The following is a 24,051-nucleotide window of genomic DNA, read 5'->3' on the forward strand; positions in this document are numbered from 1 at the left end:
CTTAAATTACATTGTCCTAAAAACACTTAGCATTCAGGGGCTTTAATTATGGAAACTTACCCCATATCCTGATGGGGATGACTTCATTTCTCACAAATATTCCTAAAGCATCTGCCCTTCACTACAGTGGTAGACTGTATTCATTTCTAACCTCACAAAGAAGGAAAGAATCCCACGGACACAGGCATTGCTATCGGAACTAAAAAATGCCTAATTTCATCTGAAGTAAACTGAACATGTTCTTTTCTGGGTTAAAGATAAGGCAAAGGGAGGGTGGTGTGACAGGGCAGTGAGCAGAGCCAAACAGGACACTTTAAATGTCCAGTCACCAGGTTCCTGGAATGTCTGTAACCCTGAAGATCTATCTCTTAAGAAGCGAGGGTTCTGAGAGGTGAGGAAAAGAAGCACGTTTTGCTGGTTTATTAGACAAAAGGGTGGGAAATGACACCGAACCTCCTTTAGGGGAAGTAGAAGAGGTGAGATCTCAAGATCTTCAGAATGTTGGAAAAGGATCCAAGTTAGAGAAATGACTTACAAACTGAACAGTCAGGTGGGATGAGGGGGAGTGTTGCAAGAAAAATAAAGCATTCCCGCCCCACCCCTCAGAAAAAAATTAAATAAATAAAGCATTTCCTTTACTTTGAAGCATGACCATGGCTTCCTACATATTTACAACATTGACTTTTCTGGGTATTTTCGCCATGCACCAGGGAATAGGTCTACCAGACAAGAGGTCCAGAAGAACTAGGTTATTTACTTTCTTACCTGCATATTTTACCCCTGGCCACGCCAACGTGCTGCTGGGTGTGTCGACGAATCCCTCATTTCATCCACGTTCCAATAACTGAGGAGCTCCATCTCTGACCTTGATAAATTCCTTGATAAAACTGTATTTACCAGCAGCTTCCAATATCACCTGAGCCCTCCCATCCTTTAATGTATAAACTGCTCCTCCATCCATCCCCGTTTATTATCTTGTCTGAAACTAGACATTGCCGCCAGAATGCATCCCCTGCAGAAACTAGGCCTTTCCACAGCAGGATCCGACAAATCCACATCAATGTGGCACCACGCAGATTTGTAAAGAAGCAGGGCTGCCTAATATCTCTCCCTGTGACATCTGGAGAAGGACAAGTAAAGACCAGGTACATTCAGCGGCTGCCACTCAGAGCAGCCAGAGAGTCAATTCACTTCCCCAGCCTCATAGGTTACTCTGTGAAGGTGCATGGGAGTTCCCTCCTCCGGCTTGGGGCACAGTGTTCCCTTGACTCTTGAAAGCCAAATTGCCTTCAGTCCTTGGGACCCTTTCATTACCGTTTGAACAGGCTGGGGTCTGATTTGCAGGATCTCTTCTCCATTTTTTTTTCCTTGTCACCCCCGTAAAGACCAAAGCATGAGAGGTGCTTAATGCCACTGTTTGCCATGAGAAACCCGCTTTTAAAATGTGACTTTGTTCAGCGATTGTGGTGGGGAAGGCTCAGGTGCCCTTTGGCGGAGGGGGGGTTGGGGGGGGCTGCGGATCAAGATCAAGAGTAGCGAGGTGAGTCTTTTCTGAGACACTAGATGGCACAGCAGCTCTGAGCTGGCGGCCTTGGGAGAGGCTGGGCTGGCTCGTGTCATTGCCACCCCGCAAACTCCAAGATCCACCTGGGGCGGGGCGGGGGAGAGGGGCTCATAGTGTGATTCACTTTGGTGGGCATGGGTTGGCCACTCGGGCTCCACCTGACCTCCTCCCTGGGACTTCCCTCAACGTCAAGTCCTAACGGTAGGCTGAGGCCCCAGGAACATCAGTGAGTTTGCTCGCGGCCCACCTCTCACAAATGCTTCCGTTGCTTTGCTAACTGGGAAAGTACTCGGCTTTTTTTTAGAGTAAGTCCACTCACACCTTGCAGTCCTGACTTCCGTCATCACATTAAAACATGTGCTGTAGGGCAGCCCGGGTGACTCAGTGGTTTAGCGCTGCCTTCAGCCCAGGGCCTGGTCCTGGAGACCCGGGATCGAGTCCCGCGTAGGGCTCCCTGCGTGGAGCCTGCTTCTCCCTCTGCCTGTGTCTCTGCCTCTCTCCCTCTCTATGTCTCAAACAAACAAATAAATAAAATCTTTAAAATAAAAAAAAAAAAAAAAAACATGCGCTATAAACAGGACCAAAAAGTTCACTGCTACCTGGGTGGACTGCCAAGTGACGGTGGCTGGCCTGGTGATTACACTGCCCACGGGAGACCACACGGTTGTGTCTGTCTGTCTTGCTTGCTTGCTTTTTTTTTTCTTTTTTATTTTTTTTCCTTCCAAGTTGAATGTTATTTATGACTCAGAGACTAAACTGGTTTTACGCTTTGTTCCATTTCGTTTCCAAATAGCTGCCGTGGGTTTCTCCACAGCATCCAGCAAGTTCTCATGCAAGTGTTTGCCTCTCTGTAGTGGTTATTGATGAATGGAGGTCCGGGGGGAGGAGAGGCCGCCACACGGATTTCTGTGCAGGTGTGGTCCGCGTCCCCAGCAGGGCCGCCCCTGAAGGCCGCAGAGGCCCCGTTTCCTGGCAATCTCTGCTTTATGAGAGGCAGGGGGGGAGCAGACAGGCTGAAGTCCCACCCCGCCCCTTCCTCCCGTTAGCTGCCAAACTGAGGAGGATGTCTCAGGAATGGAGCCTTTCTGGGTGTTTCCCTCCTTTTCTTCCTCTGTGCCTGGCAGGAGAGCCCAGGGCTTCTCTGGCAGACTCTTCCCTGGGCATTTGTCTTAGAGAGCAGGTCTCCAGTTTTTAGCCTGGGAAACTGCTGCTGCCCACTGCTCAGTGTGGGGCGTGGGAAACGGGGCCGCCTGCCCACTGACCTGGGAGAAGCAGTCTGACCCTCTCCTGCCCTCATCTTACCTGCCTTGCCTTCTCTGTTGTCTTCCTCCTGTGGTGGTTATCTGTGAGGATGGAGCTGTTGGCTGCTTCCGGCCATTTCCCAGACATTTTATTCTATCACCCCAAGATTCTCACAACTCTCTGGTCTGCCCATTGTACTATTTTGTGGTTTGTGGTGATGGTGATGCATGTTTGTTTTCAGTGCTGCTTTGGATTTTATTTTATTTTATTTTTTTTAATTTTTTTTTTTTTTTATTTATTTATGATAGTCACAGAGAGAGAGAGAGAGGCAGAGACACAGGCAGAGGGAGAAGCAGGCTCCATGCACCGGGAGCCCGACGTGGGATTCGATCCCGGGTCTCCAGGATCGCGCCCTGGGCCAAAGGCAGGCGCCAAACCGCTGCGCCACCCAGGGATCCCTGCTTTGGATTTTAAAATGCCTTTCCCATCAGACCTTTAGCATGGCAGATAAAAATAGGGCCAACAAAGGGCTGAGCCCCGCAAGTGCTGCTTGGTCTTCGATGGTCACCTCTCTCCGGGCTGCCACTGATCTTGATTTAGTTCGACTGAGTGACTTCAGCAGGTCTAACATGGTAACTTCCTCCTCACAGCTGGATGAATAAAATCTATAATCCTATAGAAAATATGTCTCCTCTATCATTTTATGGGATTTGAAGTAAGAGGCGAGGTTCAGTATCATCCCGTCCACTTCCTCTGTTATTAACTATTTGCCATGACACAAGCATGTGCCGTATCAAAAATGAGTTGTGTCACAGGCACCTCCTCTTACTTGATCTTCATGAGGAAGCACAGCAGAGCACAAGCCCCCATATCCCTCAGACCGAGAGTTGGTCCACAGTACTGCTGCCTTCTCCCTTGGGCAGACTCTCAATTCAGCATGAGTTGTAAGAACATGTGTGTTGGGGCATCTGATGAGCTATATTGAGCAGGCACCCTGGTAACAATGCCATCCTGTACTTGGGCTATATTCCCGATGTATCAATACTTAGCATATATTAACTCGTTTGATCCTTACGACAATCCTTTGTTATTCCCGCTTTACAGATGCAGACACAAGGCATTACACCGATCACATACCTAGGAAGTTCCCGATTTAGATCTCCAGTGGAGTTTCTGCTTCCAAGTCAGTGCCCTTTGCACTTCCAGGTGCTGCTTCTCTTGAGAATAGACTAGAGTTATGAATATTTAAGCATTCTTCCCAGTGCGTTGTGGTTACCACAGTGGCAGGACTATGTGCCATGGGAGAATAACGGTTGGAGAATGAATTTTAGCCAGAAGAGATGAGATCTGAGTTGGACTTGCAGCAGAACAAAATCTAGCAAAGAGAAGGGCACGTGGAAAGTCTCAGAGGCACGAAAAAGCCTCGCATGTTGCAGGGATGCAGAGGTGTCTGGTATGGCTGGAGCAGAGCAGAGCCATGAGGTAAGGTGTGGAGAGAGACGAGTCTGGAAAAGGAGATGGAGATCTGCCTTCACAAAGCCTTGTGTGATGATGAGGGAGCCTTTCTGGACCCACTGAGCTCGGGGTACCTACGGGTTATCAGAGAGCAGATGGCCAGGAAGCCCTCAGAGCTCAGGAACATTTGTTTGGAGATAAACACTTAGGTCTCAGCATTACATAGATGAAAGTTGGGGGGGGTTCCCCCCCAGAGAGAGAGAGAAGGTAGAGAACACTGAACACAGGGCTGACAGCAGAGCCTTGGGGCACAGCACAGCTCCAGAAATGAACAAAAAAACAACAGACCAAAGAAGACAAGGAGAAGCACTTAGGAAGGCAGGAGAGAGCCAGGAGCGTGGCAGCGTGGGGAGAAGGAGCTCCAGGCAGCGCTCGGCGGTTTGGGGCAGCAGGGTGTTGAGGAGATTTCCACAATTCCTTCAATTCTTTACCAGCCTCAGCTCTCTTCTCCCACACTCCGGTGCTGGTCCTAAGATGACCTAGAGTGGCTCCAAGGATGGCCTGGAACCACTGCATCAAATGCTGCATCGAGCAGCTGACAGCGCTCTTCATCATAGGTTTTAACTCTTGGACAAAATATAACCATTTTCATTTGATTTTCTCTTGGAGTCTGGTTGGCATACATAATTAGTTCTAACATAAGGGGATCTATAGATCCTAAGGACAGCACTTTTTTTTTTTTTAATCTGTAAGAGTTGGTCAGTATGGAGTTCACACTGATTAATATCGTAAATGCTCCTCCTAAACTCAGAGATCTGTTCCCAACTTTGACTCTGTCAAGATTTTAGTGCTAAATTCTAACCTCTTTTCCCAACTGAGTTTTCTTCCTCCCCACGGAGGTGAGAATGAGACTCGGCAACTGTTTTCCCTTTTAGTCATGCTTCTAGAAGGGTCCATGCTATTTGCAGCTGATGTCAAGTAGCAGAAACAGCAGGGCTGCTCCTCGTGCTGAAGAGCCGTAATCCTATTATGCTTACCTGAGACGTTCACATTAGCTGCCGCTATCGCAGGAGATGGACTGAGGTGACTCAATTGACTTTTAAATCCCCAAGGGTCCCAGTTTCAAAATGCCCATGTCTAAGTCAAGTGCTAGATTAGGCCCCTTCCTAAGAAGGCCTGGTTCCTTTAGAGCCCCCATGGCCATAGCTTTTTCTTCGGGGTCTCTGGGTCCTCTTCTTTCTGAGTTCCGTTCTTAAGCACCGATTGATGCACAGTGGTGTCCTTCAGTGGCGATTCTTCACAGGAGGGGAAGCTGCCTGGCATCGCTCTGGGTCATGGACTTAGCACCCGTCCCTTTGAATAGTCAGGATTAGGAAACAGAGGAGGTAATGTGCGTGGTATGCAAAGAGCTTTCTTCCTCCAGTTAGCCCCACTTGATCTGTCAAGTCCCTGATATTATGTATAATACGGTTGCAAAATTAATTTTTTAAATTATTCAATCCAGTCAACTATTTTAGAATATTTACAATTCAGTTTTGATTACTCAGACTACTTACCCAATAGCTTGCTAAGTTTCAGATGTAATTTGCTGGCCCAAACATCATAGTTTATCTGTAAGTTTGTTTAATTTTTGAAGTGAGGGTTTGAACTTTGAATATGTTTGCTGGGGTAGGTTTTTTTTTTTTCCACTTAAATAAATATGCAGGTACCTTTACATCCAGTACTTCCTTAGCTCTCACATCTCTCTCAGGAAGATATTGTCCCCATTTTACAGATGAGACTGACACTAATGTCACATGCCTGTTGAGTTAAAACTTGATGTGTTAAAAACTTGCACTGTTAAAACTTGATCTTTGGACTCAAAATCCAGTGCTTGGTCAACTGATTTGACCAAGGAACACTTATTAAAATGTAATGTAATTAAGGATGGAACACCATCAGTACCTCATGAAGGTTTAAATGTTTAGCATACAGTAACACTGAGGAATACCATAAATTGTTGGAATTTTAGGACAAGGTACATAAAATAGACTGACAGTAATTAAGAGGTGACATACATGACTGTATCAATTAGCTGCATCAATTAGTAAATGCTGCCTGTCCATCCACATAGCACTTTGAGGATTAATAACCCTTGTGTTTGTCTTTATTTGTGTGTGTGTGTGTGTGTTTGTCTTTAAATTTCAAAAATCTATTCGCCAGGATTCCTTTTATTGTAGAGAGCAGTAGAAAACCCAAATTATTGACCAGTCATGTCAATTATCTTTGGTGTATAATTAAACACTATTAGTGATTCCAGAACAATCACCAACATGAAAGACAATTAGGAATCCACTCAGTCCTCCCATGCCAAAATGTCCATAACACCTGCATATCCTATCCTTGGAGGCAGGTTATTAGACTAGTTTTTTTTTTTTTTTTTTTTATTTATGATAGTCACAGAGAGAGAGAGAGAGGCAGAGACACAGGCAGAGGGAGAAGCAGGCTCCATGCACCGGGAGCCCAATGTGGGATTCGATCCCGGGTCTCCAGGATCGCGCCCTGGGCCAAAGGCAGGCGCCAAACCGCTGCGCCACCCAGGGATCCCCAGACTAGTTTTATAATAACTTATAGAAAAAAAAAAACTTTAGATACAACACTGATTGACATCTCATGAAAGACTGGTCATCCATGGAACAAATTTTGGGAAATGAGAGTGTATACTTTCCTTCTCTTCCTTTCTGACTAATCCCAGACATGACTATTTGCCTTCTGCTCATCTCATGCCCTGACTTTGTCAGGGATAGGTCAGAAATTCTGAGTCTCTATTAACCCTTTATTTGAGTTCAGAATATGCTTCAGACGGTCAGAAGACCGTCTGACATGGCCAAAATTAATCTTTCACATTTTCATCATCATTCTGGGCCTGGCTAACCTGATTGTTCAGTTTTTTATGTGAAATACTCAAGTTCTTCTCAAGATCTTTCATGGCATTTTGAACTTTGAGAGCAGCTCCACATAAATTCACTTGTAAATGCTATTGTTGCTGTAATTCTAAATGTCTTCCTAAAATATCCCTCCACCAAGAAGACCGTCTGACATGGCCAAAATTAATCTTTCACATTTTCATCATCATTCTGGGCCTGGCTAACCTGATTGTTCTGAAGCATATTACATTCCCCAAAACAATAATGACAGCAGCATTATTCTGTTAGGCTAAAACATCACACAAGATCCCAAGGAATTTGGATCAGTCGTCCAGTTGATGAAATCAATTGTTCCTAGATGTGTTAAAAGACAAGTTTTGTAGTTATTGATTCAGATGGTAATGAAAACAGTTTTTTTAGAGCAATCATCTACAAAGTGAGAGAAAGTTAGCCAACCACAATGTCCTTCCCTGAGAGTAGAAAGGAAGGATACTCTGTGCACATCCTTCCATCGAGGAGCACATTCATTTCAAAAATCCCTTTAGGAATTATAATGATGTGATCTTATCCTCTGTCAATATCTTTTTACAGAGATTTCTCCTAAGAAGTCCCCTCAACACATTACTGATCCCTGAATCCATTTCTTTATTTCAAGCTTTTACGATGAGTTTTTTGTCATTGTTTTCTTTTTACTTTTTTCTTTGTAGACCTGGCCAGAGGACCGTGGATGACCTAGAGATTATCTATGAAGAGCTCATTCACATTAAGGCCTTATCCCATCTTTCTACCACAGTAGGTTTTCTCTTAGTTGAGCATGGTTGAAGAGGTGGGGGTGTTAAATGCCCTGTTAGCAGTGGAGGAGAGTATTATGGTTTGGGGGTGGTGGTGAAGGAGTGCCTGAATTCTACCTCATAAATCACCCCTACTCTCTCTCATGAGATGGTAAGGAAGTTATACCCAAGAACAATCCCAAAATGGGATCAGGTATTATCACGTTGTTAATAGTTGGTCATGTGCCCTAAACCCTGAAGCAGTAGGAGTGAGTAGGACTGAAAAATGTACTTGACTCTTCCAAACCTGAATCTTGGTATCTGTACACTTAGACAAGAGAACTAGGCCTTAAGAAGAGCTCTGAGACCCTTCCATGAATATAGAACCAAAAGGAGAAAAGAGAGAAATCAAGATGACCTGTCTTGGCCTACAGGGCCAGCTTTGCCCACGTTTGCTCCCTACTAAGAAGGAAGCAGAAGGTTCAGGAGAAAATTGCTTCAGATGTATTAGAGCACAATAGTAGTACCCACTGGTGAAAAATAGCCCAATCGCTATATCTGATTCTGAACTTTTACACGATCAGGTTATTTAGGAAGGCAGTGGACAGAGATTTGGCCTCTGAATAGGGACAGAAAACACCTCCTCCAGTAGAAGGAATACAGGAATGTGATTTCCAGGTAACACAAGTCTTCTCTATGCTAATAGTTCATAATAATAGTATCTAGAAGTTGTTTCAGTATTCAAAAATCATATTCTAAGGCCCCTCAGCAATATCTACATGTCTGATTTTCCTTTCATTCCCAGCTCACTAGATGGCATTATGCTATCATATGGTTGCAATGCCTGCAGTCCTTTCTCTGGAGGGTGGGGGGGTCAGGTCTCCTGAGAGCAGTGAGGAACTTGCCACAGCTCCAAGGAAAGGGCTCCAAGCCCTTCCCCCTTCCGACTCAGATGGAACTGCCCTCCCATCCCTGCCCTGTTGCACTACTTGGAGTCTAGAAGCTTGCTTGCCTACCTGAGTAGGATATTCAGGGGTGTGGTCTAGCCCAGCTCCCTTTCCTGCACACCACTGCCCTTGTCATCCTCATTGTGTCCATTGGAGTAGGGACAGCTGGTGTGCCCCTGCACGTGTAGGCATCATGAGTTCATGCTGTAGACAGAAGTGAGAGGAGACTCCCTTTTCCTTACCTGTGTTCCACATTCCCAGCATGCTCCTGCTGTCACTTGCCTAGCTTGGTGGAATTGAGAGGACTGTGGGGGAGTCTCGTCTTCTAGCTCAAATCCTGGGCAACCAGGCACTGTGGGAAGTTCTCAGGTCACTTTGTTCTTAGGAAGATAGAGCCAAAGTTTGGGACGATAATTTAGAATTTTAAAATAATTAGCTATGTAGGAATATAAATCTGCTCACACATCTAGGCTTAACTATTCATCTCGGAGACATTGACTCTTCCAACACGTGTGTAGTGATGCGTTACCTGTGATGTAAGGAAGAGCCTCTCATGGCAACAGAGTCCTCTGACATCGTAGGTGCTCTCACCTTCATACCTAAGACAGATGACTGGCAGAGAAATTGGCTAGTTCCTACCTGTGAAGCCACATTTTAAATGGTTTCTGGGGGGAGATTGTCTTGTATGAATTAACTTGCAAAATAGCTTTTGTCAGAACCTTAAGAATCCAGCGGCAAATTTAGTGAAAGTGGTTCTAGATTAGAGTGCAAAGTGGAGGGTGGCTGTGTGGGCAGAAGGAAACAGTCAGCACTGCTTAGAAGGAAAACAAGTCCCCACCCCACCCCCAAATCTGGCCTTTTGGAATTCTCTCTCTCTCTTTTTCTTCTAGGTGAAACGGGAGTTAGCAGGTGTTCTCATTTTTGAGTCTCATGCCAAAGGAGGAACTGTGTGTAAGTAAACGTAATGGAACATTGTGCCTGGCGAGCCTCTCACGAGCATATGCCCTGGGAACCTGACTGCAAATGCTTTCCTTTTTTGGGCGCAGGTCATGTGGCAGTTTGGTTTCTCGGGGCCTGCATTTATTCTCAGCGTGTGCCCGATCCACAAGGTGGTTTTCTGGTACCAGCCTGATAGCTATTGCCAGCCTGAGTCCCCACTTGCTCCCTGCTGACCCACGGCAGTGTCTAAAGAGTGTGGGATGAAGTCGTTGCTCTTCAGAAAGGACCCTACGTGGGACCTTTTCACAATGACTTTACTTCAGTTTGGTTTTCGGAGAGCAAGTCTTTCTCCCCAGAGCCCTAGTCAGCAGTAAACTACCCTGCTTGCTTTTTCTTCTCACTTCCACGTATCAGCTCCAAGCCTGAGAAAATTTCTTTGCCCCAAATACTAGAGCAGTGCTGAGTATATCAATAACTCTCCAGAATGCAAGTTGTTTAGTTCTGTGCTGGAAGCAAGACATTGAAATTTGATATTAACAAATGAGAGCAAAATTGTTTAAGCCATCATTTTTCCCAAGTTCTACAAAATGCTTCTTGGCAAACATGGTGTGTGGTCTATTCAAGCCAGGAAATGCCTCCTTCTCTAACCTCCCGTGGAGGATCAGGAGACACACCAGTGCACCAAGATTCTCGGAAGTTCTGCAATAAAGAAAAATGTTCGCTCCATTTAAACTGACATTTTTTAAACTTAGTGAAACATAGGACACTTTTTTTAAATGGACACTTGTTAACTTTTCAAGAGATGTTCTTTGGAAAATCTTGTTCTTTCTTCAGACTGTGTTAGCCAAATAAGCAGGAACATGAATTGTAAAACCAAAAACTTACAAAAATTGCATTTCACAATATTTTACTTTCAGTCATCATAAGTGGTATTCCTAACATGGGTATCTATTTTAGTAAGAATGTTTTTTCTTCACATTTTAAAGGTTCACTTTAATATATTTTATTTTTATCATCAGTGATGACTTACAACTTCTCATCTATTTTTTTCATTCAAACTTAACTGATTGTTTTCATTTTATTAAAAACATGTAAATATGGTGTCTGGATGGCTCAGTTGGTCAAGTTTCCAACTCTTGATTTTGGCTCAGGTCATGATCTCAGGGTCGAGAGATCGAGCCCTGCTTGGACTCTGCACTCAGCATAGAGTCTGCTTGAGATTCTCTGTCTCTCCCTCTACCCCTTCCCCCGTTTGCTCTCTCTCTCAAATAAATAAAATATTTTTTTTAAATAGAGATAATCACAAGCACTTCATCTTCATCAAACACTAACATTATGCCATTTTTTCATTTTTTCTAAAGAATGAAATTATAAATACAGTTGAAGGCCTTTTGTTCCTTCCTTTATCTTATTCTTTTCTTCTCTCCCCAAGATAACTCCTACCCTGTATGTAGTGGCTGTCATTCCAACCCATTTTTAAATAATATCCATAGGTATCCATAAACATTAGGTAGTGCTGATTTTCATGTTTTCAAACTTCACACTGGTGGTCAGGTTACTTTTAAAAACTATTTTCTATAACATAATAAGTTGTGATGAATTGTGGGGGAAAGTGTATGTGTTGCTTTAAGAAATGGATTGCTGGTACATTGGTCTCTAGTAAATTCATATCTTTTAGAGCATAGCAAATAACACAGTATTTCTGTTCCTTTCATGTTCTATAGAAAACGAGACACTATTCCACCTGAATAAGTTAGTATTTGCCAGTAATTTTTTTTCCTTCTGGAATAAATGCATAATTCTGGGGACTTAAAAATGATGATTTGATAAGCTGTAATTTATATTGATGTGCTTCTATTCTTGTCATAAGTCTTTTCATCTTTTTGTATCTAGTGTTTAACCAGGGGGAAGAAGGCACCTCCTGGTACATTATTCTGAAAGGATCGGTGAATGTAGTCATTTATGGCAAGGTATATATATCTTTTTCTTTTTGAAACTTTATTATGCTCCATTTACTAGTGTGGCTCTAAGTATTAACAATGCAATGCTACAATTAGACTTTCAACAACATTGTTACTCAACATAGAAAAGACATTATAGCATCTCTAATCATAAATTATCTCAATTACCATACTCAGTAGATTGAACTTTCTGGGGCTCATCTCCTTATAGATGCATAGATTTAAAATAAATATATAAAATTATACATTTAATTTAGCCCATAATCCATATTACTCAATGAAAAAAAAATAAAACATTATAATCTAATTATAGAACTCTCCCTTGGCATCCCTGGGTGCAGCCCGTTTATATATACAGTGTTTTGGGGGAAAGGGGGTCTTGTGGCCTGAGGTGAGTGGGTGTTTGCTCAGATTCAGGGACCGTCTTCATCTGAATGTTCTGCTCCTCCAGGGTGTGGTGTGTACCCTGCACGAAGGGGATGACTTTGGCAAGTTAGCATTAGTGAATGATGCCCCAAGAGCTGCTTCTATCGTCTTGAGAGAAGATAATTGCCACTTCTTAAGAGTAGACAAAGAGGATTTCAACCGGATCCTAAGGGTGAGTCCAAGGCAAAGTGTGGCTGAGATGCATCTCATTTTTCCTTTTGCTAGACAAGCAAAGATTAGAGTGTGGTGTTAATTGACTAGTCCTGTAACTACTGAACACTCTATGAACAAAGAGCCTTGGTTACAAACCTGGTATGCCGGTGTGCGTTCCGTGATCCAAAGCGGTTATTCCAATAAAGCTGCAAATGTGGCATGCATGCTGGACCAGATAAGTGCACACACCCCTCCTGACCCATGAGAATTAAAGAAAAACAGGGCCAGATGTCAGTCTGAGACATTTCTCTTTGGCAATTCTAGGTTGGCCAGTTTGTGTCCTTCCCCCCTCACTCTCCAGCTTTTTCTCCATCGTAGACCTTCTAAGTACCCACCTCCTGTCTCTTCCCAAGGCTGAGCCTTTCTCATATCATCACGCCTTCTCCTGATTTATTGAGTGATTACATTTTAGTGGGAATTAACGTCAGTCATGGTTACTCCAACCAAGCATTTTCATTTCAAGTGCTTTATGTCAAATTGATTCACACTAAAGGAATTTCAAACTTTAGCAAGTAGGTGAAGAATAATTGGGGTGATAGGGAAATGAGATTGCACTTTGCAGTTGGCTCTGCAAATGCACCTGATGTAAGCTTATTAAAGTATTTTTGAGCATGGGTGATGTTGAGAAGAGATGGTCCCTGATCTTCCCCACTCCCCACTCCCCACTATACACACACACACACACACACACACAACCCCTGGGACTCCTGGGGATGATGACAGTGTCCCATCACCCTTGGCCTCTCAGGTGGCCTGCAGTCCACCCTGCCCCAGCTTGACTTCACCCTGAGAGATGGTTCCCTCAAGGATCACTTTGCTCTTTCCCTCCTTGCTGGCTCACAGAGCAGACTCCCTTCTCTGCCTCTCCCAGCCTTAGTACCTTTTCTATCCTACCCTGAAGTCCTAAATGCAGTTTCTGTGCTTTCTGATATGCTTGGCATTACTTCATGATGATTTACAATGTCTTTCTCCATTCCTAATATATGAACACCTGTTCACACACAGCCTTAAGCATTTGCCTTTGGTGGCAAAATTTCTGACAACACAGTTTGTCTTAGGAATGCAATCTCTTAATGCAAGGAGAGTTAAATTGGAATTATACCATTGAAGAATATAGAGAAAAATGCCTCATGGAATTTGACTTGGCTCTTAACTGATCTCTTTTAAAGTGGGGACCAAATGATGAGAAAAAAGCACATTAAGATTTTTAATGTAATTGTTTAAATGACATTGAAATTTAGAGGTAAACTTTAGTAGCTCTTTGAAGTTGACACACACAAAATTTCCAACTCAGCCAAAAATAATTCACTGAAAGAATCAGATTAGGATCATTATTGATACAATTTATAAAATTATCCAAAATAACTGAAAAATGTTTTTAATACATTTCAAACAGATCTTAAAAAAAAATAAACAGAGCCTTTTGATGAGAGAGATAAGGTACACACCTATGAAAATGACACACCCTCAGAAGAAAATCAAAATGAAGAAACCTGCCACATATTTTTGTCAGGATAAGGCACTTGCTCCCCATCTTCCCGCTATGCCACCTCTTTGAAAGGTTTCTCAGAGCACAACCACACTCCTCTCTCTACTTGGCTGTTTTTCTGAATCTGGGGTAAAAGCAGAGTTTTAAAACCACATGCCTCAAACCTCATCTGGTCCTCTCTCTGACCATTCCAGCCCTGACTTTGAAAATGACTTAATTTGTAGATGCAACAATTAGCATCACAAGCACCAAATGAGTTTCTGAAGCATTTGAAATTTTTTTCATTGTCTGAGAAAACAGCAGCATCTGTATGTGGTGTAATTTGTATTTGCAGGACGTTGAGGCGAATACAGTCAGACTTAAAGAACATGACCAAGATGTCTTGGTGCTGGAGAAGGTCCCAGCAGGGAACAGGGCTTCTAATCAAGGAAACTCACAGCCTCAGCAAAAGTAGGTTTGCATCCAACACTGCAATTGCCAGACTATGATTAACCTTTTCACATGGTATCATCATTTCTACAATAGCATGCTCTCCTTTTTTGTGGAAGACGGCAGTGTGTGTGACTTTTTTTTCTCTCTATTGACTAATCACACATCTTGTGGAGGATAATGTATCCATTTCTGGCACTGCGTTGAGCTTGGTGCTGCCTGGAGTTAATTCAGAGGAGACTGTTCCCCTTCTCTACAGACGCTCTCTATATACGGTATTCAACTGTAATAGCTTTGGAACAGAAGACGGGAAGAACAATGGAAATAGGAATGCCAGGCAGCGCAAAGGATAGGTAGGCCCCGAGGTGATGAGAACCTCTGGTATTTGAATTTCCTGTGTAGGATTTCCCGAGAAGTGTTTTCATCTTATCAGAATGAGCATCTTTGCCGGAAACGCAGACTTCAAATATAAGACAGTCTGTTGATTGTAGCCCAGAAGCATCCATTTGGCCTTATCCATACTCAGTCCTGCTAACATCAAAAGGATATTTGCTTCCCATCTCTCAGGTTCCCTGTCGAACTTGATCCCTTTTTCAGATGTCTGTGTTCAGTCCCATCTTTTGTTGCAACTTCTCACATGAGGCTTTTTTCCCCACCAAATGTACCAACACTTGAATAGTGAGACAGGAGAACAAGGAAATGTAGCTTTAAGAAATTGTAGAAGATTGCGGAATCTTGTTTTTAAAGTAAAGATTAATCTTCAATCTTGGAATAATAGAAACACCAATTCTGTAGCTAAAGACAGTGTCACCAAATAACATGCTGAAAGAGAATGCCTCCTAAGTAATTTTCTTTTGTTTGCCACAAAAATGGGGTGTTCCCTTTAATCAGGCTACTCACAGTAACTGATGAATTTTTACCGTTTAGACTAAAAGCCCAAAGCTCAGACATTTTCATCTGGGTGAATCAACATATTTTCAAAGAAGGTGGGAAAAAATAGAATATTATTGAATAGCCATAATATATTTTGCATGTTTTATGTAATCCTTACAACAAACCCCTTTTAACGGATGGGAAAAGCTTAGTCTCAGAGAAGCAAGTTACTTGCCCAAGGTTACAGGGCTTGTAGTGGTAGAGCTGGCATCAGGTCTGGCTTGACAACTTCAATGCTTTTGTGCTTTCGGCCATGAAGCTTACAATAGCAAAGTACATGATGTAAATACTGTATCCTCAACACTCTCACGTAACCATTGCAGACCAATATATTTCAAAAGGGCTGACATAAAACAGGTAATATGAAAAACTATCTTTTTCACTTATAGACCTATAAATTGCCATCCAGAACTCATTCTGTTTTTTTTTATTTTTCACTACCATCCATTCTTAAAAATGTTCTTACACAAATGTTTTCAACAGTCATCCTTTCAGCCCACAGAAGATAAAAATGAAAACATTTTTTTATGTGAAGGTTAGGCCCCTCCCCATTGATTTTCTTCAGTGTGCTTAATTACATCCAGACCATCTTTTGGTGGTAATCTGCATTCTTTAATAATGCCTCAGATATCTCGGGAAAATTTTGCTACCAGAAAAAGTGAGCCTTGAAAATTCTCCTTAACCTTGAAACATTTGACCAAGAAGTCCCCTGGAGGCCCGCTTCCTTCACCTTCTCATACCATGGGGGAATGATCAAAAGCATTTGCTTGTTACAACATAGTCCATTCAGAGCGCCTTCCAAATATAGATTTTTTTTTTTTATGAACTCAAACTAAAGGGAACAGAAGAGGAGAAGCCCATGTATTCAATTTATTTTAGGCCTGGATCTGATTTCCGTTATATCTCCTTTTTTGTGTTCTGTAGACCAATCCAGATTTCTTATATAATTCAAAAACGTGTGCATGTTCACAGCAAACCATTTAAGAAATATCAGTCAGCACAAAATAATGCACTAGGCAAGATCAGCTCCCTAAAGAGGAAAAAGCCATTCTCTCAAGGGGTTGTTTCCCATGTTAAGTTTTCTGAAGCCACACCAGAGTTTAAAGGGGGCTCCATGTAAATGAATTTTGACCTGATGTTTTGGATAACTTTGATAATATGCCAACAATGATGTCTAAGGGTGGACTTAAAATTTGGGAACTTCTAGGGCCTCTGTCTTTTCAGAAATCATCCTTTTGAGCTCAAAGAAGGTTACCACATTGGTGCTCCTAATAATGTTTCATTTTTCTGATTCACTTTTCCCCTGAGAAATCCAGAACAGTTCTTTATGTATACATTTTAAAACTTTCGAAACTGCCTGACTGCCCAGGCCACTCATCTCGCAGTGTGATATTAAAATATCAATAGCAGGACATGTTTCTTGTGATGAATAAAGGCTCTCACGATGAGGCTCTCAAACATTTACCATTTTGGATATCTTCTTCCCTGTGGTTATGTGATTTTAGTAGGAAAGAAAGATTTTTTTAAAGATTTTACTTATTTATTCATGAGAGACACACAGAGAGGCAGAAATATAGGCAGAGAGAGAAGCAGGCCCCCGACAGGGAGTTTGATGTGGGACTCAATCCCAGGACCCCGGGATCACGACCTGAGCCAAAGGCAGACACTCAACCACTGAGCCATCCAAGTGCCCAGAAAGAGATTTTTGAAGTGACTATTCCTGTTTTAGTTCCTGTGTTGCTTTTTCTTTAGACTGTCAACCACCCAACTGCTCAGCTCCATCCTGTGTGCAGGAAGATAGTCTCTTTTGGGCTCTCCTCCCTCCCCATCTTATATTGTTGTTCGAGGTGCAGATAGAAGTGTCCTCATTTCCAGACTTGGCGTTGGGAAAAGATTTTTCTGTCACGAGCTTAAGAGCCCACAGCTTGGATAATGTAACCAATTGGGGTTCTCTTTAACTTGGACCGGAGCAGATCCTTCATGCAATAAACTGAAAGAGCCATGCTGTCTGGTATTCAAGTCCCTCCTTTAAAGAGAGGTCAGGCAGAGGGCGTCTGGCAGTGTCCAGCCTGAAACAAAGCAATAGCGTGATGTTTCAGCCAAGCCCCGAGCTGCAGGATCACAGATGGTTACATCTGGCCAGAAGCTCCCGGGCCCTCCCTGGTGAGGGATCCCTGCCCCGAGAGAATTCAGCACCTGCGCTGCCCTCTGCGGTGCTGGGCCGGAGGGGATGGGCTAAGGGACTTGCAGCAGCGGTACCACTAGGGGGAGCCTCTGGTAGCAAAACCGAGATCCCCTTAGAGTCGAGACTAACCAGGTGGGCAGAGTTAGAGATGTCGCTTCTCCCTAAAGAGGTGATAGTTTCCTACCTTGGCTTGTCCTCCAGTCTTCATTCATTTTGGCCAGACATTACACTCTAGCCAAGGGATGCCCAAACCAAGAACAGCAGAATGTTAGGCAGAATTAAACTTTTGAGGAGGGAACAGATTTCAAACTGGCGTATCCATTATATAGCCAGTGGTAGAGCTTGCAGCCTCCTAGCAACAGCCACCCAGTGCCCTGCGAAATATAAGCAACGGGTGTTTTATGCAATGTCTTTTTACTCTTACTTAAATAAAACTTGTTTTCAGAAGCAGACAAGTTCCCGTTCAGAATGAGCTGCACGCATGCAGGTACCTAGAGGTAACCTCCACCCCGAGCGTCCTGGTACTCAGCACCACGACACACACACCTGTGCTCCAAAGCCAGCCCAGGCTCAGCAGAGACCTGGCACTTAGGAACTCTGTGATCATGGGTCCCCAGCCTCCCCTTGCCGAGCAGTTTCTCTCTCTGCAGAATGAAGATAATATTTAAGTGGCAGGAATAAGCAGGACATCGTTCAGTGCCCACCTGGCCGTTGGGGGCGTAGTAAACACTCAACAGATGCCAATGCCCTCTCCAACCCGCTTCCTTATTAATGTAGTCAGCTGCTTCGCATCTTCAGCTCATCTGGTGAGCACTACCCAAGAATCATGAATTTCAGAAATTATTGAATGACCTCAGCCACTTTCTTCATTTATGTGTTCAAGGTCATTATAGATATACCCGCTCCTTTCCTCAAATAGCCATTGCCTACCAGAGGAAAAAATCCTGTCTTTCACCTCATTTATTTTGAGAAAGGGGTGATATTTTTTTAGATTAAAATAGATTATTTATTTTTCTATTCCCCTTTCCTCCTCTAGGCTCCAAAGCCAGGTTTCCTCAAAGATGTAACGCTTCAGCTTCTTTCTGGTCCTGAGTGCACACACGCACTCGCAAGCACACAGAGAATCCAGATAATCGTTGTAATGATCACCCTACCTTCCAGGGAGCCTGTATTTGCTATTTTGTTCAGTCCCAGGCTTGTTCCACTCAGCCTGTGTTTGCTTGTGCACATGGCTGTATGTTGGATTGCCTCTTCTATACTCCTTTGGGCAGGAGGTAAAGACCCTGAGAATTACTACGTTACAGATATTCCTGGGATCTCAACACATTTCCTGCAAGGTCTCAAGCACGCAGGGAGAGGGTGTTGATGAGGAGGCAAAGAAATCTGGGTTCTCCTGGAGCCAAATTATACCACTGCGCTCTGAACATAAGGGAGTTTTATTTTCATTGTTGTTTTTCTTCCTGTCATTTTGCTTTAAGTGAAATTCCGAGCAGAAACACAAAGTCTGAGTTTTAGAATAGGATCACCCAGATCATCTTAATGGATTTTGCCTGTTGTTTTCATTCACTGTTTTGTTGCCATCTTTAATAGGACTTTGAAATAACCCACATTCAGTTTAAAAAAATAAATTCTGTCCTGCGGACTTATGAAACCCATGGATGGATCTTCTGAAATAATGACTGGCACTCCCACCCCCAAATTACAGTATTTGACGTTAAAATAAATTCTATGGATTTTTCTACCATTGATTTATTTCCTCGTCAGATGCTACTGGAGTTTGTTTGCTCATCAGTGTTTGGGGTTTTGTTTTCTCTTCTCTTGTTTTATTCTTAGCTGTATTTCCAAAGCACATACCAGTGTACAGTTGGGAAAGACAGAGCATTCCAGAAATAGGCAGGGGAATCCAATGTGAGACTGAGACTTTGCTACGAATAACCCATATATGGATAACCCAGTTTACTGTCACTTCCCCTTACCGTCTCCCCCTGCCTGACCTGAAGTGCCCTGTGATTTACATGTTCCTTTCCATTCCCTTCGGAGCAAAGCTGAAGTTTCTCAGTTCCCAGCCTACGAGAGTCACTTTCCAAGTTTTGTTTAGTTCCATGTAGGGAAAAAAGAATAATGTTTTAGGAACTACTTCAATTTGTGGGTTTTTTATTTTTCACTGCCTTCCCGTGTGGCTTTGGCAAGGTACATGATGTCTCTTACCATGAGGAGAATATGGGCCATAAGTTAAGTCATTACGGTTCTCTGAGACTCAATACATGAATAAATACATGAAAATCAAATAAAATAGAAAACACAAAACCCTTACCTTAGATATGTAAAAAGCTATTCATTTATGATTTGCCCACTTTTGAAAAACTAATGATATTTTTATTTCTTATCCAGGTATACTGTGATGTCAGGAACACCTGAAAAAATTTTAGAGCATTTTCTAGAAACAATACGTCTTGAACCAGCTTTAAATGAAGCAACAGGTAAACACCAAGAAAGTTTCATCTGCCTATTAAATCTATGGGGGGCACTGTTTAAAAAAAAAAAAAATTCCTGAATTCATTCTCAGTGTGTAGCCAAACAGTTTCAGAGGGAATTATATGTATTAACAGTAGAAGAGCATTCCTGTGTGGCCAAGTCAGGAAGCAATCCTTCCGACCCTCCTCTGCCCACCCAGTTCTGGCTTTCCTTTGTAGATGGCGCAGTCTTGTTCATACATAATAGGAAGAGCCAGCCTTCCATGGACGTCCATTCAGTCATAATTTAAATCCTACCTATTTCTATGAAGGATTTGAGGCTGTCTGCATAAAAAGCACAACCTTGTTCCAGCTGAGAGTAATATGGTTCTATCTGCATTGTAGCTCCTTCGGCTGTGGACAGTAGGCTGCCCCAGGGTGTAACTGAGCACCACCACGTGTGCCTCCGGCTGCCATAACAAACTGGATGGTTTAAACAATAGCAGTTTAATCGTCTGGCAGTGCCCGAGGCTAAAAGGCCAGACTCAAGGTGACAGCAGAATTGGCTCCTTCTGAGGGCTGTGAGGAACGGTCTGCTCCATGCCACTTTCCTAGCTTCTGGTGGTTTGCCAGCAATCTTTGGCAGTCCTTGTTCTGTAGATGCAATCCCTTTGATCTCTGCCTTCATATTCACATGGAGTTTCCTGCCTCTTCCCACAGTCTTCCCTCTGTACATCTGCCTCTGTGTCCAAATATCCCCTTTTTAGAAAGGATACCAGTCATATTGAATTAGGCCTACAGTAATGACCTCTTCTTAGCTTACATCTGCAAAGACCCTATTTCCAAGTAAGATCACGTTCTTAGGTATTGCAGGTTACAATTTCAACATAGCTTTTTGGGGCCGGGGGGAATTCAACTTATAATAATGCCTTACGGTGAACCAGTCCTTTAGACTAAGACACAGAGATCTGAGGATGAATGAGATGAATTTCACCACTAAACTACATATTCAGAGTTATGACATTGTTATCCATTTCAGTTACTATCTCATACATGATTTTGGAGAGCATTATTCAACTTAAAAAAAAATCCTATGTTACTGGATGTCTCAGAATGATAGGTTAATATTTTAAGCACACTGAGCCCACAGATAAACATTTTATCACTAAAAGAAGCTCAAAGATTTATCTCAAATATTTAGTGATAGTTCAAAGCCCAGTTCCATCACCTTTGTGATATACTTAAGGTAAAGCCATCATTATTATTATATACCGCTGAAAAGTATCTTGCCACTGATTTACTTATTTTATCTCTTCATTCTAGCCTCTCATTTTATAGATTATCTGAGATTTGTTTTCTTGTAGCAAATTAATTGGGGAGTAGTACATATAAAAGCCAGAATCTGTGAGGCCAGGGCAGTCATTTTTGGTTCAATATTTGTTTAGTATCCTGTTGGGCAGACACAAAGCTGGATACTTTAGATTAGACAAGGTGGGACCAAAAAGCTGCTCTCCTGTCCTCAGGAAGTTTATTACCTGCTAAAGGACATAAAGGGATGTGCAAATAACTTGAACGTAAGGCAGAATGCGGTCAGTACTTCAGGAAGGGACTAGCTGAGGGGACCAGGCAAAGTGTCATGGAGAATATAGCCTTTGAAGTGGCCCTATAGGAAGGCTGGGGCTAGTAACTAGAGACTGGGGACAAAGCCTTCCATACTGAAAGACAAGATGAGTATTGACCTAGAAATGGGTAAGGAAGCCCATTTAGTCTGGTTCTGCCAGACAATCATATATATAAGTGGGAGGAGGAAGGTAAGGTCTAAAGATTTGACTACAGGTCTTACAGGGTCTTAAGTGCAAAGCTAAGTAAGCATTGAGGAATGGTTGAAGATGTCTGAGCAAAAGAATGTGCTAAAAAAAAAAAAAAAAAAAAACTCTTCTTGAGAAAGAAAACCCTCAATGGACCCATTAGAAGGGGAGTCCTTGCTTCTAGGAGGCATACATCACCCCAAATAACCAAATTTCTAGAACCTGGGTTCAGAAAAATATAACAGATCTTTCCCGTCTGATTAACTATTTGCCCAGAATGTGTGATTGCCTAGCACAAGAAACAGCATATTCTGTAAAGTGAATATTGCCTGAAAAGGAAGATTCTGGTACACGAGAGACTATGGCATCTAAGGAAAGATCTGTAAGAGCTTTACTACCAATGAAGGACAAATATATCCTTCCTTTTAAAGTCGCCTCTGAAAGAGGTGGAGACTAGATTATTGCTTCTTCAAAAATCGAAGCCTAGAAATCAGTGCATTCTGTGGCTGGCATGTAGAATATGATTCCAAATCCTTCCATTTTTATTGTTAGAACTAGGTTTGCATCATAATTTAATATTGAACTTCATTCTCTGCAATTTTTCTGATTCTGTTTTTCTCACAAGTAATGTTCATGGCTTGGAGATAAAGAATCTATCAGTATCTGTCTCATAATAAAAAATATGAATTTTCTACACAATTCATCCTGGGCACTAAAAGTAACTAGTACAGGTCCATGAAACACGGATAAAGAAGTAGAGAGGGAGACCTTGGCATTTCTGGGTTTATAATACAGTGAGAAATGTCAGAGTTGACAGTGAAACTGGTTTTCGTCATAGAAATAAACACCCCTGGGTCTGACAGTGCATTCTCTTAATTTACCAAAACATCTGTTTTTTGCCTCAGACCTATCAGTTTTCTAAATTTTTTACTTCTGTGATCGGCGTTAGTCACTGAATGACTTGAGAAAATTATTTTCTAGTAGGAAGTGATCTTCTAAGTCAGTTCTCAAGAGGTAACTGCCTATGAGTAGAGAACAAGAAAGCCACATTGAAATGTGGTGCTAGGTGGTTACTATGCTAGTCCCCACTCAAATCTCTGCTTTAGCAAAATTTAAACTACTATATAGCATAGTTCTTTTGGGATTCCTATAAGCAAGAATTACCCCCCATCTCCAGAATTTATAAATTTTATAAAAGTGACCCCTGGGTTAAACTTAGACAAAGCCAAAATCCTTTTGTACTCCAGGGGAAAAGTTCCATACAGCTTGTCTAACACCTTCTCTGCTTCTTCCCTGGGACTGAATAATGGGACTCAATTAACTGATAATACCAAGTGATGACCCTGTGGGTTTCTACTCATCACTTATCTGTAAATGAGTATAATGGCATCATGTGACTTGATAGAGGTGTTAGCAAATGCTAGCATGGCGATCGTACTGTCATATATAAATATATCACACCAACACGTTGTACACCTTAAACATACACAATGTTACATATCAGTTATATCTCAATTTTTTAAATAGAAGTTAATTTAAAACATAGATGTTGGAAATCTAATAGATTCAATTAAAATGTTCACATTTCTTACCATCTTCTATTTGAAAAGGTCCATGCGTTTGACAAACCTCAGCCACCATCTTAATGTACCAGAGAGCTTTTGTTTTGTTTTGTATTGTTTTGCTTCAGTCACTGCCCGTAGCCTTTATCTTATCCTTTTTATCTTGTCCTGCTTTTGTGTCCCTCATCAACTTTCTGGTCTTATCACCTCCTTCTTCTAGAATTCCATCATCCTCTCATCTTTCATTGCTCCCTCTGGAAATAAGGGGTGGAAACGACATAAAGGAAAACAGATGTTGACAAAAGTCATAGGGTGTAATGCAGACAAAGAAATGACCATGTGTTAATTCTGCACACGTGGTGCTGCCCATGGGTAGCTCTTTAATTCTGTGTATTTTTTAATATACGTTGTGGCTGAGGTGACCAGTGCTATTTGTAAAACCAGTCTCTTTCAAAAATACTATTTGTTCACTGCCTTAAGAAATTGAGTTTTGATCTCAAGCTCTGTGAACATTATTATTTTCATATGCAGTGCCTCTCTGTACGGTAAAACCACCATCTCCCAAGCCAACGGATAAGATCCATTGACCAAGAACAAATGAATAAGATACTCTTGCTCAAGATTTCTGCAAAAACCTAATTTCTTTTTCCGCTTTGCTTTCTTCCCCCTGCAGATTCCGTTTTAAACGACTTTGTTATGATGCACTGTGTTTTTATGCCAAATACCCAGCTTTGCCCAGCCCTGGTGGCCCAATATCCTTTTGTTGTTT

At 42.3% G+C, this 24,051-nt stretch overlaps 1 protein-coding gene across 24 annotated transcripts in view; it reads left to right on the forward strand.

The window, feature by feature from the left end:
- RAPGEF4 (Rap guanine nucleotide exchange factor 4) overlaps positions 1 to 24,051 on the forward strand; it is a 284,923-nt gene that overhangs the window by 213,538 nt on the left and 47,334 nt on the right. For all 24 annotated transcript variants that reach the window (XM_072751936.1, XM_072751937.1, XM_072751935.1 and 21 more), the window contains 7 exons: positions 7,875 to 7,959; positions 9,775 to 9,835; positions 11,717 to 11,793; positions 12,236 to 12,382; positions 14,247 to 14,362; positions 19,851 to 19,939; positions 23,956 to 24,034. In XM_072751936.1, the coding sequence (XP_072608037.1) occupies positions 7,875 to 7,959; positions 9,775 to 9,835; positions 11,717 to 11,793; positions 12,236 to 12,382; positions 14,247 to 14,362; positions 19,851 to 19,939; positions 23,956 to 24,034 (654 nt within the window). The remainder of the gene's footprint in view (positions 1 to 7,874; positions 7,960 to 9,774; positions 9,836 to 11,716; positions 11,794 to 12,235; positions 12,383 to 14,246; positions 14,363 to 19,850; positions 19,940 to 23,955; positions 24,035 to 24,051) is intronic.

This window comes from Vulpes vulpes, chromosome 3 (assembly GCF_048418805.1).
Source record: "Vulpes vulpes isolate BD-2025 chromosome 3, VulVul3, whole genome shotgun sequence".
NCBI lineage: Eukaryota > Metazoa > Chordata > Mammalia > Carnivora > Canidae > Vulpes > Vulpes vulpes.